Consider the following 16360-nt stretch of genomic DNA (forward strand, 5'->3'; position numbering starts at 1 on the left):
CCGTTTAAATATCTTGCCACTTTGTAGTGAAACTTCTTCAGATGCGATATTTAGTAATGAGACAATAAATAGTTTGTGCATGTTATGAAATAAAAATTATTTTGGGGGTTATTTATTGTGGGGTATTTCTCTTCACTTAATCCGAGCTATGTCCCTGGAAGTCATCATGACCGATATACTGGGCGAGTAGGGCTAACTAAACGACATATTTTCTCGTCTTCTCGAATGGATTTAGGGCGAGTAAGTTCCCATCCCATTGTACTTGACACTTCCTAACCTATAATTTACTATACAACAGAGACTTATGATTATGAAAGAAAACCAAAGAAGTTTCACTTTTGCACGTGAAGGCATGTACGGATACACAATACATTTTAAATGTATATGGCACACCTAACAAGACACTTGTATCACATAGTTATAATTTAAAGAAAAAAAACAATGATAATGATTGAAAAATAATCTAAAACACTTTTTTATTTTATCTAACATCCCCTCTACTTTAAATAAGCATAATAATATTAACACGACTTCTTAAGTTGGGTACGAACAAAAATACTTCAACCGTATGATTCTAAGGCAACTATCCCTGTCAGTTATTCTACCATTAAACTATAGAGGGGCTAAAAATATTTCAATAAATTATATCCTTATTACAATAGGAACGGTGCTTTTAAACTAAATTCAATAGCTTTAAGCCTGTTAAGTGCTTTTCAAAATTTTACATAGTATGAATGAACGAATGACAAAATTTGCATTGTGCGATGCATCTGGACTATTCTCCAATCTTCATTACGGTGTAAGGTGGCCCCGTTTGGAAGTTGTTACAGAAAAACATCATCGGGTAGGTTCACAATGACATGGTCGGGACGCTCGCCCTCCTCCGAGGTGTCAGTAAGCGAGGGGGAAGGAGGTGTATGTGGTGTGGGCGGGGTGAGGTGTAAGGAGGGAGGGCTCCCGAGGCCGTGTTCGCGGATGGTGCGCAGTGCCTCACCTGAAGGGGCAGTGGGTTCGGACTGCAATACGTCCTCCATTGCCTCCTCGTTGAGTGTTTGAAGTGCGCCGCATATCATTTGCTCCTCCAATGTAACCTGTTAAATTGAAAGAAATTTGTATTTAAACGGTTGCTCATTATCCGATCCCAGATGGGCAGGGTATCCCAAGCATCGCAATATATTTTTTTCTTATTATAAACCGTTGAACTATTGTTGAAATATTTCAAAGTTGTTTTGGTTACATACCAATAATTTTCTTTATTTAAACTTAATAGAAATATAACTAAATAACAGAATAAATTTTAAGATTGACAAAAAAACTACGACATAAACATTAACATTAATTGTCAACCACACACAGAAACAAGTAAGGCACAGAATAAAAAGAGATGCAACATACAAACAGACATGTATAAAATGGATTTAATTTTATTAATAAAATATATACCATTCCAGATAAAAGCAACACTAATTGATCTCTCATGCAACAAGAATGAGCTGCGAAATTATTTTATGAGGGTTTAATATAATTACAGAAAATAAAAATAAATTGTTCGAAAGATGAATAATGCTTCTTTTGCGGCTATAAAATGACATTTTGTATTTATGATAAAACTACAAATTCACCTGATATTCCGTAAAAGGCTGCAAGAGTAAAAGAAAAAGTGTCGCGAATGTAATTTTTGAACAAATATTAGCCAATTAAAATTATTATTCATAGTATTATAAATGCCAAAGTATGTTTGTTTGTTACTTTTTTCGGGAACAGCCATACCGTACAGCTACTACAGCGACCTCGATGAAATTTGGCACGTAATAATAGCTTGCATCCTTAAGATCAATTACCGGCCCAATTCCACGCACGGGTCTCAGCTGCTACTACGCTGCCCAAGTTCGGATTGGTAGACTTCACACTCCCTTGAGCTGAGAACATTATGGAAAACTCTCAGGCATGCAGTTTTCCTCACGATGTTTTCCTTCACCGTTAAAGCAAGTGATATTAAAATTGCTTAAACTAATAACGCACATAACTGAAAGTCAGTGGTGCGTACCGGGGATCGAAATATGTCTCCACGAAAGGAAAGCCGCAGCGTTACCCGCTAAGCTTTCACCGTTTAGATGGGCATGGGGTACTGCTAATTTTGAAGATTTAAAACAAAAACCATTTTTACCTACGCACAACTATACAGCTAAAATGTTGTTTAAATACAACTTGTATCCTGCACGGCTAACATAGGCAGGAGACAAACATTTTATCACCACGATTCAAATTCAAATTCAGGTTCATTTGTTTCAAGTAGGCCTACTTTATAAGCACTTTGGAAACGACAAGTATGTATGTTTGTAGTGACTACCAGTGATTATAAGCACTGACAAGGTATTATTGTCATAGTATACAATTAACTAGTCCGCCTGCCAAAGTACGGCAACAGAGCAATGGAGAAGTTCGGAGTGGATAAAACAATTGGAGGGGCTAATCATTGTCCTTTCCCCGTGGAGAAAAGGAGATCGATATAGGATTTCTTTTCAAGCGGAAAAATAAGTGTCTCCCGCGAGTGTTTTAAAAATCCGAAACAAACACAGACGAAGCAACACACGGGAATAAGCGAGTAATAAATCAGTAGGACTAATAGTCAGAAATAAGATAGCAATATATATCGCCAAAATATTTACAATATTACACAAAATAAACAGTTATTATTCATGTTCAAAATAATTTATTTACCTGTTTCTCAACATTTGATGGTCTAGTACGTTGGTGTTCTAGAGTCGACCTCGGCTTGATTGTATCAGTTTCTGTTTCACTGGATTTCTCCGTTATTACTGCAAAAATAAAAGTTTCGGGTAACTTCTCTACATAGTATAAAACAAAGTAGTTTTCCGAGTTTTTTTGCTTATCCGCTTACTGCTTTTAAACCAAGCAACGGATGTTGATGCAATTTTCACAATCATTTAGATAACTTTATTCACAGATGGTGTGTATATGGGGTTAAATGAACAATACCAGCTCCCAAAAAACCGCTCGGGCCTGTAGTAGTTTACATTAAAACTTACTCATATATATAATATTATATATATAATATTTTACATAAATTCTACTATGTAATGTAAGATCGGGAATAGCGAGCGTACTACGACTCTATGGGGCGAATCACATTTATTTGGTTACACAGTGTAATATCACAAAATGATTTATAAATATTTTTGCATGAAATAAATTAATACTGAATTTTGAAAAGTCGTAGAAATGATGTGACTTACCGGTCACAGCCGATGTGTTGATGGGCATACCCGATTCCAGTTCACGGAGATTAAGTACAAGCATTTTGAAAAGTTCCCAGTCGCCGAAAGGCAATTCCAGAATCTGTGAAAAAAATATAATATAAATTCTATATGAATGTTAATATATTTTACTTATTGTTGTAAGCTAAACCCGTCTAATATTGCGAAGAGAGTCGTGCCTTGTAGAGGGCCGGTAGTGGTTTACTAATGATAGTCATCCAGGTCATGACATGATGCATGTTATATATCTGTTGGTATTGACTGAATTGGTACTAGAGCCACGACAAACATACAGACTTGATGTTTCAAAAGTGCCCACTTGAAATAAATTTATTTTGACTTTTCAATTTTGAATTTTGGCAAGACCTTTTCAGTCGTTTAGCCGCATACATAGGTAACCAATACTCAAATGGATTTGTTTTATACCTTTGCAAAGTATAAAACAAATTCGCTCCCGCTGCTTGTACGCTTAGATCTTTTAAACAACGTAACAGATTTTGATGCAGTTTTCAGCAAAAGATAGAGTGATTTAAGACGATGGATAACATTTAATAAACATGCATATTATTTAAGAGAAAAGCAAATAAATTTGAATAGTTGTTGTGTGTATATATATATATTTATTTATATGTATAAATAGGTATATATGCAAATATTAATGTTTATTTATATGCACCACCTAGCTCTCTTCTTGAGCTGTGTTTTACGCCTGGAAGATATCGCTATGTAGCGATACGGCCGCCAAATTATATACTTTTCATTAAATTTTTATTTACAACTTTTCTATATGTTTAAGTGGTGTAAAAGTGTATTCATTCATTCATTCAAACGCTGCATGACTAAACCTCACGAGATATATACAATTAATGTACTAGGTACAGAATTGTTTTATTAAGCACTCGTAATTGCCCCACATTACTTTCCAAATTGCAACCGTCCGAAGCCTAGTCTGATTTAAAATATTAGAAAAAATATATACCGGTTTGAGATCGTTGAGGTGGCATACGGACAGCACGAGTCCACAAACTCGATGCCGTTGCAACGCTGCGGCAGCCGCGACCCCACCCATGCCTAAAGCTGTGTGCACCAGTCGGCATACGCGCTCCACACTCAAGGTCGACAAACGCAGTGACGAAAGCTCCGACTGTTATAATGAAAGTAAATGCATATCATTTACAATTAGTTGTTAAAACCCTGCACTCTTCTTCCCTGCTCCCTTAAATAATAATTGTTTATTTCAAGCAAGTAATTATTTAATATATAAACAGAAGATTGGCTCACAAAAATAGCCTGGATTTATCACAATTTCCTATAGCAACATATGAGTTTTTGTTATTTTATTTTCAGATGCTAATTAGGATACATGACACTAATTTAAAAATTAGAGTATATAAAACTGTCAGCATTACATTTTTAATTGACTTTAAAAATGCAGGAGGTTCTCAGCTCGAAGAGGGCTGGACCAATTTGGATTTTTTTTGGGTTTCAAATATATTGTGTACTCAAATAGTATATAGTACTAATAAATATATAAATATGTCAGAAATTAAGTATACCCCTTACGTATTTTCTGACATAACAAGTTCGAATCAGAAATAACAACATATGAATAAGTTTTAATCGACAAGTTATCCGAAAGTAAAATTCACTATTTAACAACAATGTTGAACCAGTCCAATGTTAATTTAATAATAACTTATACTAATATATAAAGCTGAAGTGTTCGCTTGTTTACTTAAAAGTGATGATCTCAGGACCTTCTGGTCCGATTTGAAATTTTTTTTCAGTGGATTGCCCATTTATCGAAGAAGCCTATAGGTAACATATTATTGCGCCAAGATCAATAAGAGCATAGCACCAATGAAGAATGTTGCAAAAAAGAGGTTTTTTCCTTTTGCGAGCTTCCAAAGCGTGCGCTGAGTCAACGGTTAAAGTCTCGATAAAATCATGGATAACAAAGTTGTTCCTCTTTAAAAGTTCTAATAAAAAGTCCGCGACAGAATATGTCTATCTTGTAAGGTTGAGTTATACGCGGACGAAGTCGCGAGGTACTGCTAGTTATTCTATAACGACAAAAAATGATTTACCATTCCTGGAAATGCAGTTCGCAACATCGTGACAGGATTGATTGCGACCACGGGAACAATTTGTGGCACCGGGCAGTCCGCCGGTATATTGTTGGAGTACGTTTGCGCTGTCGTTATTAACGGGTTCGCCCAACCCACCCACATCGGCTGCCCTGGCGCGTTATTTTGCGCTGGTTGGGGTACTGGTGGGGGTTTCTGTAACATTATTCATAATCATCGTCACATACAGCTTATTGTAGATAACTCAAAGGCACACGAGGCTTTATACCTGCGCCACAAATTGATGGACACAGGGCAGCACTTTGTAGGATGTGATCCTTGCATGCCCTTTGTATTGTTTTATAAATTTAAAATGCATATAAAAATTTTCGGAACCGACCGGATTTGAACCTGCGACTCTCTGGCAATCGCGGCCTGAGCGCTTTCTCCAATTAAGCTACGGCTCTCCTACCGTCGGTGCCGAAATTAGTATATGCCTTTCACATCAGGTCATCTAGTAAAACGTTGCAGTTTCGATCTACTTTTTCAAAGGTCCATATTACAATGAGACACGTTTGAATCAAGAAATGACACATTGATATTTTTTTATAATTTTTATAATTGGAGGAATTATTAATTTTATAAATTTAAAATGCATATAAAAATTTTCGGAACCGACAGGATTTGAACCTGCGACTCTCCTACCTTTGTATTGTTCTCCTGTTTATAGGCGATGGTTTTGCAATTATATCTATTAAATAATAACATTCACCTATTTGCTACTCTAATGCAACCTGCATTCAGACTTAAACGACATATTAGTGATAAAATATGTACCCAGTTATTTTAATTAATGGCTTAAATACAAAACTAACCGTTTATTTATTTAATATGTGTACATACAAGTTTACAGAAATAGAGAAAGGTAAATACGAAATATTACAAATGGTAGGCGTTTGGCGTACTTTAAAACCCACTTATAGGCTACCACAGATTGCATAATGTAATAGTGGATCGGTTGGTAAGATCAATAGTAAACAAGTATGAAGGTAAAGTGAATCGTTTGAAAACATCTGATCAAAGTTATTAAAAGTGCATATTCTTACCTGTGCGAATTGCTTTTTGTGCAGCGGTTTGGGGTGAGTTTGTCGCGCGTTCGGCGTTATACCCCAAGATACCGCGGTCGCGGCGCCAGCTCCTATATCGTCTTCGGCGCCCGCTTGTACTTGTTCCTCTGATACAAAATATGTTTATAATAAAACTCCTGCTTCATATTATTAAACGAAACCTATTTGCAAACTACTTTGGCCATTTCATACACCTAATAAAAGCGTATCGGTGGACGGGCAGAAGAAAAACAAGGATTGGCAGCACAGAACAACGTTTAAGTAATTCAATGGTGTTATTATTGTTCATGATATATGCGCAGAATTTTTGGAAGTCCTTTAAGGGTTGAGCCCGAAAGGGACATTTTGTGAATTTTGAAATTCGGAATTGTCTCTGGTCTGTTGTGGTTTGAGGTCGTGGTATTCAACCACCCTACCGAATGGAACGCTAAATGTCATGTAAACGCATTACGCCTTCTATTACGATGCCGTGTAGAAACGTACAAGGGATACAGGGTTTAACTGCCTTGTTAAACGGAACGGCCAAGATTGTGTAAACCGTACATTATGTTAGTTAGGATACCGGTTAGTACCTTTTATGACTTTCTTGATATAAGGATCGAGGTTGATGGTGAAGGGCAGAAATATCTTGAGGTCCGCGGCAGTGAGAGTCGCGCGGTGGAAGCTTAAGAACACATCGAGCTTCCGTTCATCGCGATCTAGCTCCATAAGGGTAATTGCCTCGCGTAACCCACCTATTGATGGTTTAACCCTGCAAATAAGAAATATTGGTGTATCGTCATCGTTATATCGGTCATCTCTTTATATTGCATCACAGTGCTATTCTTTGAATGAACATTAACATTTTGTCTTAAATGGTTTTTTTGTTACGAGACAAGCTAGCACATAAAGCGGTGATTGCCTAGTAGCTAGGACATCGGCATTTCTCTCGTGGGGACAGTGCTCGCAGCACGCATTTTTTCGTTTTTATATGCCTTCAAATATCATATTTTGTTTTAACTTTTTTTTGGAGGCGTGTAAAGCCTATTATATAGGCTTGTAATAATAGCACATCTGATCGAAAGCAATGATGGGATCTAATTGGGGACACATTCGGAATTCGGATACATTTACTAAATTATTCATTAAAGTCGTTAAAGTTTCCTCTGACATTGGTTACGTATTTAGAGCCTTTAAATATTAATAATCATATATTGACTTGATTAACATCGGACCTTATTTACTCAGGAGTTATTTAGTATTTCGGGAAGGAGGGAGTATTTCTTGACAAAAAAATAACACTTAAAAATGTGTGCCATGATTGGCGCAAAGACCTTGAGTCATGCAAAAAATGGTAGTTTTTGGGAATGATTTCAAATGGTACAATAAGTATGAATAGGATAAGCGAATTAACTTACTTCTCATAGATATGTTTCAGCGAAGTGGAGTCATCGATGTGGTCTTCATAAGTCTCGTGGTGGTAAATGATCCACGAAGTGCGGAACGGCCACTGTTCAGTCAAATTCACCCAAGACGCTAACTGGTACCAGTTGAATTCGATTTGAAAAGCTTTGAGCAATCGACCTAATGGAAGAAAAAATTTTCAGATAGCCATATCGCAAGATTGCCAAAAATAATATGAAATTCTGCATTATTAAGATCAAGTAAATATGATAAAAAAATGAGTGTACTTTCAATTTTTTTGTTAAAATAGCAATAGTAACCTACGTACTTTTTGAACATTTGAATTTAGTAGCTGTTACGGCTCATGAGATGCTGAGAGACAGACAAATGGGAAGGACCGCTCAGATTTAGTAATAGGGTCCCGTTGGCAACCTTCGGGTATGGAACCTTAAATCATCATTATCATCATCAATAGCATATAACAGAACACAACTGGACTCTCCCAAACGGAGAGTTTGCCTATTATCACCACACTAGGCAGATGGTTTGGTTATCGCAGTAGGTTATAGCAGCATAAAGAACGCTGCTGCCCGTTTTCGTGATATTCTCTTAGTACAACACCCGCGGAAAGAGGAGGGGAAATGACAACTGTATTCTAATCTGCTGTCACCACAGATCAGTAAAACAATACCTGTGACGTAAAGCACGTTCATCAGCCGTCGCATGCTGCGAGGGTTTACGTCGCTGAAGTAGTCGTCAGTAAGCAGCACGCGGCCCAAATCCGCAGCACCCCCGGCGGGCGCTGGTACCCGATGTAATCCAGACGCGACGGACGACGCCACCGACTCCGACGGTCGCAAACGTGGAGCACGATCAGCCCTCGTCTCGCGTACTTCAGGTCGAGCACCACCCTTGATGCGCTCCTGACTTGACATCAGCTCTGACGTTGATGATAAGCGACGCGCTGACACCTGAGAGCAGTATCGTTAATGCAAATTTAGTAGGTCTCGTATAAAGGTCGCACGCGTCTTTTATGAAAATTTAGTTAGTCTCGTAAACAGGTCGAAAGTGTTTTTAGCACGTTAAGTACGTCGCAAGTGTCTTTTATGCAAGTTTAATACGTCTCGTATACAGGTCGCACGCGTCTTTTATGAAAATTTAGTACGTCTCGTACACAGGTTAAAAGTGTCTTTTATGCAAGTTTAGTACGTATCGTATACAGGTCGCAAGTGTCTTTTACGCAAGTTTTGTACGTTTCGTATACCGGTCACAAGGGTCTTTTATGCACGTTTAGTACGTCTCGTAGATAGGAAGCAATTGTCTTTTATGCAAGTTTAGTACGTCTGATATAAAGGTCGTAAGTGTTTTTATGCAAGTTTACTACGTTTTGTATACGGGTTGAGAGTCTTTTATGAAAGTTAAGAACGTCTTGATCGATTGGTAGACCTACAAAATATGAGTTTTTTTTATGTTTATAGATGATCGCTTGATTGCAATCACAACTAATAGTAAGTGATGATGCAGCCTAAAGTGGAGCGCGCTTGCCTAGAAGATTTCTATTCACTCCTGATTTGAAGGTACTCATATTGAAGGTACTGCAGAAAATGAAAGCTGGAAAGGCATTCCATGGCATTAAAAAAAACCAGCTGGCGGCTAATTCGCAGTCGCCAACGTGAAACAAATCAAAATGAAATACATAAATTTATAAAGGACTCACGGATCTTTGAAGAGAAGTGCTGAAATCATCTGTTCCTAGGGCTTGGATGCGTTTAGTTGCAGTCTGTTGAGCCAACTTCACCCTGCGCAGTGCAGAATTTTGCAGATAGAAAGGCAGTTGCACCATATTCCGTAGGTAGTCCCATCCTCCAATATTACTTTCAGAGAATGCCCTGCGGCTGTTCATTTCAACTGCCTGCGCAGAATAAATCCGCATACTTATAGTTTTAGCATTACGACAAAAAAAAAACACAACACGAATATACAATTATACATCTTTAAAACATTTTCATATGTTCGTACTTTTGCTTGTCGCTTCCTCCGACATCTAGCTGTACCGGGCCACGCTTCGCTGTGGCTTAGTCTGACATTAATTCCCAATCCCTTGGGAGATTAGAGATACAAACTATATATACAATTACGTTTATATATAAATGCAACGTTGCATAAAACAACTACTCTGCGAACAGTAACATACATAAGCTGAATTTATAATACACTAGTTGTTGCCCGCGTTTTCATCCGCGTTTCCTACAAATTCCGTGGAAATCATTTGCTTTCCTGGGATAAAAAGCTTATCTTTTAAATCAAGTAGATTGGATTGGCTTAGTCAGAATGTAAAATAAGAACAAACAAACAAACAAATATGTAATCACACATTCGCATTTATATTATTAGATTTAACTGTATGCGTTCTAACGTAGTATTAGGACAAACCAAAATACTATATAAGTACAATGAAATAGTTTTATACGTAATAATTATGTTACATGCAACATCGAAGGCCAATTGTCAAATTAAAATTGAAAATAAACGGGGCGAAATCAAAACACAAGTACCGTAACAACATGCAAGTACGGGAAATGCAGTGGATTATACGTATCTTAATATAATATAAACGTTCTAATGAAACACCCAACACATAACTAACCTCCATCCAAGCAACCTGCGCATTGGAAACTCAGTAAATTGGGTATTCAATCATTTTCAATTTATAACAACACGAATTACACAATTTTTTAATATTAAATATCTTATTTTAATTTTCTACTACAATATTAGTTCTTCTTGTTTGCTTAATAAAGTAATTTTGGTGAACCGGATTGTATATGCATTTTTATTTGGAAGGCATTTTCGAAACATTTATTTCCGACTCTGCATTAGATAAACAATAAATAAATAAAAAACAAACCCTAGAGGGAAATATTGTAATGGTGTCTTTATAAGTTGAGTAAATTTTATTTTTTAGATCATTGCTGCACTTCTAGACACCGCCGACATTATAATATACGGCGGCAATAAATAGGACGTCAAAGTTGGCATATACGTTGGCATCTAAGCTATACGTAACAGTAACTTAAAAAAACTTTAAAATAATAAGGTAATTGGTCGTTGCGTGATGGTATATAGCTTACGGTTTTCTTTGAAAAATTGACAATCCAACACAAAATAAATATTTTCAAAGTTATTCTAATTTAAATCATATTTCAAAAATGATCCTAAGGTTGCCTGCGATAGGGCCATTTGTTTCCTTGAAGTGTCTGATCTTTTTTTCATTATTCATTATTCTGAACTTGACGTGGAGTAATAATAGAGAGTATATATAAATACATTTTTAAAATGGGTTCAATAGATCTAGAGGCAAAGTTTGTAAGGTTGTAGGAGGTCCCTACAAACTCAGAAACTGAGACATCTTTTCAATATTAGTACAGATAATACTTTACCTTGCTTATGATGTGTGGGTCGATTGCTAGCAGCAGTATGAAAGGACTTTTAGGGTCGGAGCAGAGTGCGTGTACGGCGTTGAGCAGAGCTAGGACCTTCTCTTGTTCGCAGCTATCCAATGCGTCAACGACGAGTACCAGCCTCGTTTGCTGGCCCGTAAATGCGTCTAGGCACGAAACCTAGTGAAATCGATGAATATTATAATATATATCTTAATCCCATGCGAACGATGAAAAATATGAAAATACAAACACAAAATACCAGACCTTGTGGCAAGAACCATAGACAAGTTAGCTAATATGAGGTGCCTAGTGAAAACCGATTGGTGAAAAGTAAATGTATGCCTAGGAATCTTCTTTGATTAGACGCTACATACTAAGGCATTGCTTTTTGCATCGTTAGTGAAAACGGGCATAAGTCAGCTTTTATCTAGTAACAACGTAGCTGTGACAAATAATATTATTTTTATCTGATTCTTGTTAACTATCGCTGCTTAACCTATGTATTTTGTTATTATAATAATCTTTATTTACAGAAAAAAAATCCATTTCGAAAAACTTATATAAAATTTTAATTTAAATAATTTAAAATTGCATTACTTAAAAACAAACAAAGTTAAGTGACAGTGACATTAGACCCATTTTACCTTGACGATGTGGACTTTAATAATCGAAAACAACTCCTCGTTTGTAAAAGAGCTAACCTCGTAAAGTCAATTTTTTCTTAACTATCTTGTAATGCAAACTATCTTTTCGTTTTCTTTTTACTTTAAATTATTAAGAAATTAATAAAAACACACATACATACAGAAAATCTCTATATTAAGTTTTTTTTTTTTTTTTTACACTTTTTTGCATCTTTAAAACATACTTTAAAATCAGATGTAATGAAAAAACTGTTTCCATTATAAGAAAAGTTAGAAAAACATTAGTGTATTAAGGCTACTGTATTGGTTTGATGATGACGATATAATAATACTCACAGTGTGCGTCAATGCTTGGACTTCTGGCCGCAGTGCCAGTGCGTGCGAGCGGTCCTTGCGGATGGCACGCGCGAGTCTTGCGAGGCGGGCACGTGGCGGCAATGCGAGAGCGGCAACAGCACGCGCGCCAGCATACAGGTTTGCGAGCAGCACGGCACCGGCGGCCGCACAAACGCCCACCACCAGCCCCTGCGGCACGTCACGGCGCCTGACCGAGTGACCGACCGCTCAGTCATGTGCGGCGAAAGCCTCATGGCCCTTACTAATAAGAGTTGTATAAAGTGCGGCCAATTTATCCGCTGACCAAAAACAAACAAACAAATGACAGGTAAGGTACTTTAGGTTGTTTTAGTATTTTAGGGGTAAACAAAAATTTTTGTTAAATTATTATTTTACCGTAAATTAAAATTAACTTTCTATATTTTTAATGTTGTTTACCCCTTCACTAGGCGAACTACCTGCCATTTGTTCAGTTCGCGGATAAATTGGGCGCACTGTAGCCGATTATGAGTTATACAATGTTTTTAGCAATAATTTGATACTGGAATGACAACAATCAAATATTGCGTAACTAGGCAGCTTACAACGTTTATTAGTACGCCATATGTGTAATTACTATATACAGTGCAACCTTAATATAAAGAACAACAATATTACGACTACCTCGATTTACCAAATTCTTCGTAATGCTCTTGAATTATATAAATAAATAAATATAAACAAATATACTACAACAATACACACACATCGCCATCTAGCCCCAAAGTAAGCGTAGCTTGTGTTATGGGTACTAAGATAGCTGATGAATATTTTTTTATGAATATAATACACATAAATACTTATTATATACAGATAAACACCCAGACACTGAACAACATTCATGTTCATCACACAAACATTTTCCAGTTGTGGGAATCGAACCCACGACCTTGGACTCAGAAAGCAGGGTTGCTGCCCACTGCGCCACTCGTCAAAAATTTTTGAAGAGACGATATAATATATACATATAAAATCATTTTACAATCAAATCCATCAACCGTGCGAAGCTGAGATGGGTCTCTAGTAAGTTATATGGCTAATGTTTAAGAAATGAACAAAAATATCCTTACGATGGGTCCTTGTCAGTGAGGAATATGATGAGCACGCATATGCTGACGAGCACGCACATGAAACTCAACTCGAATGTTATAATGTGTGGAATGCAACATGCCCGGCGCCATCTGAAACAAAGGCAGATATTTTAAGTATCAAAATGTAAATAACATCAACATTTTGCAAAATATATTGTATGTTGTAAGTTTGTATGTTATATAAAAGCCTTGGAGGTTAAGAATTTGGTTGCACTTTCAGGGAGCCGAGTTCGGATCCCGGCACGCACTTCTATCTTTTTAAGTTATGTGCGTTTTAGGCATTGAATTATAGCTTGTTTCAATGGTCAAGGAAATGATCGTGAGGAAACCTGCATGCTTGAGAATTCTCCATAATATTCACAAAAAGGTGTATGAAGTCCACCAATCTGCACTTGGCCAGCACGGTGGACTACGACCTTAACTGTGATAGTGATTATATTTTGTGCATATATTAAAGTGGAGCCGATGGCTTCATCGTCTCAACTTTTACTTATTTCTTTAGGAAATTCATAAATTGATTAGTTATATATTTTAAATAAAAGAGCACTTCAAAAAAGGGGTGGAAATAAATAGGTATTTTCCGAAAAATCACAGTACAAAATTTCGAAATGTATGAGTGCATTTAAAGACAGCAGTAAAAAAAAAAAATGTAAGTGAACCTAATAAATAAATGTAGCTATATACTGCAACCCGTAGATTACGCGGGGATACGCCCAGGCACAGCTAGTAAAAAATAACTGGACTGTAAGATGATGATAACAAAAACAAAACCTGCCTAAGTTGACCAGGGCGCGTTTGGAACCCTCCTAGCTTTAGTTTTAAGTTGACGAATGCAGTTATTATCTTCACTAACATTAGTGTTACATGTTCATTGTATGAACGCTTCATAAATGCCTGTGTGTGATAAGGGCTACATGAATAAAACATTTGATCTGTCGGATTACAGAATTGAACGACATAGTCAAAAATATGTTTATTCAAGTTGGCACTTTTATTTTATTTTATTTTATTTATTAGGTTTACTTACAAACACTTACACTAATACAACCGTTTTTAAAATTTTAACTATTCTATTTAAGTGTAATGTTTTCTTAAAAGTAAACACAGCATATGAAAATATACAATAACACCATAACATGAAAACAAAAGGTATCGTGAATGAGAATATAATAACAACATATCTCACACACCAAAAAAATAAATCAAGGTAATAGCAAATAAGGGTCAATTGGACCATGATAAAAATATCTTATCTCTGAACTTATACAACGAGTCAGAGTAAATATCAACTTCAGTGCTAATGTGGTTTAGAGTCTTACATAATCTTGGAACAGGGGAATTGGCACCAAGAACAGTTCTACGCAACGGGGGACAGAGTGGAGTTATAGGTTTACGGGGATAATTAACAGGTACCCTAAATCTAAAACTGGATAGTAATTGAGGACAGTCAATTTTAGCGTTTAGAATCTTATAAACAAACTGCAGGTCTAGAAGTTCCATGCGTTTTTCTAAAGAGTGCATTTTAAAGTATGCTAGCCTTTCCTTGTATAAAAATTTTCTGTCACCATTTCCAATACTTGCAGCCAAATGCCAGAGAAACCTCTTTTGGATACGTTCTATTCTTAATATGTGCGTTGCGTAATGCGGCCGCCATACCACACTTTTGATGCGTACATTAGATAAAAATGTGTACATGGTTGCGAGATGCTGGCGATAACTATATTCGTAAACTTAAAACTAAAGTTCCAAACGCGCCCTGGTCTAAGAAGACGCCTACAACAAACTAAGCCGTTTGTTCGTCAATATACTCACTTCCAGCCGGATGTAGAGGAGACTGGGCGTGGCCGGAAAGCCCTAGCCAGACGCGTGCATACACGCCCATATTGGCACTCTAGCGCCTCCGCGAGGCTGCCAATCATTTGTACTACCATGGCCTCCCCTTCTTGGCCCGCCCCGTTCTTCATACCTTCCGTAAAATGAAATCTGAAAATAGGTCTCGAGTAAATAACGAGTAAATGAAAACCGAAATTATACTTCACAGGTTTTAGAGGCAAATTATATACTGTATCTGAGACTTATCTGTGAAACCAAAAACCTAATAGTTTTTGGGTAAACCACTGCCATAGTTTTTACTGAAAGAAATCAGATACAGCCCTAACATCGTTTGCATAGTTAAAATCATGTGACTCCTGCCACTTTATTAAATACGCTTCGCGTAGCGTAGGTATGTGCATGTAATTTATTTTTTTATATTAATAGTGGGCTAACGAGCAAGTGGGTCACCTGATGTTAAGTGATCACCGCCGCCCATAAACATCTGCAGCACCAGAGGAGCCACCGATGCGTTGCCGGCTTTAATAGGGTTGTCATAAGTAAACACTTGGAATGTTTTGAATTCTTTAGTATGGAAAAATATATATGCTCCTTTTCATGTAACATTTAACATTCATTATGAAATATATGCACTCTTCAGTATTTCTTAATTCCGTTACACGCAGTGGCGTGCACAGGTTTTTTGACCAGGGTATGCATAAAGCAGGTACATGGCATAAAATGTAAAAATTCCCATCCAATACGGGTTATATAAAATAATTTGGGTATGCAGTGCTTTTGTGCATGTATGAAGTGCACGCCACTGGTTACACGTTGTATGTATATATTTTTTGTTATAATAATAATTGATGGACCGAATAGAAGGCTAATTCTGTGAACTAACCATCACTTTGCAGGGCATGCTAGGAATATGTCCTGCAACGTGCCGTCCAGTGTACATCAACCTGAGGTTTACGTGTTAAGCCACATGAGCTGGTTATTACACCGGCAATCACGCTCTTTAGACCAGAACACAGTATTGCAATGCTGCTTAATGGCAGCGATTAGCGGTAGTACTACCCCGGACGAGCTCTGTCTTTTTTATTTTTTCTCGAAACTTTTATTTGGTATGGGCTGCCTA

General features: G+C 36.9%; 1 protein-coding gene across 7 annotated transcripts in view; it reads right to left on the reverse strand.

Moving 5' to 3' along the window:
- LOC120624347 (kinase D-interacting substrate of 220 kDa B) overlaps positions 1 to 16360 on the reverse strand; it is a 68926-nt gene that overhangs the window by 4012 nt on the left and 48554 nt on the right. For 4 of the 7 annotated variants that reach the window (XM_039890825.1, XM_039890826.1, XM_039890820.1 and 1 more), the window contains 16 exons: positions 15220 to 15390; positions 13387 to 13497; positions 12278 to 12485; positions 11295 to 11474; positions 10502 to 10516; positions 9572 to 9766; positions 8546 to 8825; positions 7869 to 8034; positions 7044 to 7222; positions 6451 to 6578; positions 5366 to 5560; positions 4258 to 4422; positions 3258 to 3360; positions 2722 to 2819; positions 1623 to 1640; positions 995 to 1091 (listed from right to left, as the gene is read on the reverse strand). In XM_039890825.1, coding sequence (XP_039746759.1) covers positions 995 to 1091; positions 1623 to 1640; positions 2722 to 2819; positions 3258 to 3360; positions 4258 to 4422; positions 5366 to 5560; positions 6451 to 6578; positions 7044 to 7222; positions 7869 to 8034; positions 8546 to 8825; positions 9572 to 9766; positions 10502 to 10516; positions 11295 to 11474; positions 12278 to 12485; positions 13387 to 13497; positions 15220 to 15390 — 2309 coding nt within the window. The remainder of the gene's footprint in view (positions 1 to 994; positions 1092 to 1622; positions 1641 to 2721; positions 2820 to 3257; positions 3361 to 4257; positions 4423 to 5365; positions 5561 to 6450; positions 6579 to 7043; positions 7223 to 7868; positions 8035 to 8545; positions 8826 to 9571; positions 9767 to 10501; positions 10517 to 11294; positions 11475 to 12277; positions 12486 to 13386; positions 13498 to 15219; positions 15391 to 16360) is intronic. The other 3 variants (XM_039890821.1, XM_039890824.1, XM_039890822.1) reach the window with 2 other exon arrangements.

This window comes from Pararge aegeria, chromosome 6 (genome assembly GCF_905163445.1).
Source record: "Pararge aegeria chromosome 6, ilParAegt1.1, whole genome shotgun sequence".
Lineage (NCBI taxonomy): Eukaryota > Metazoa > Arthropoda > Insecta > Lepidoptera > Nymphalidae > Pararge > Pararge aegeria.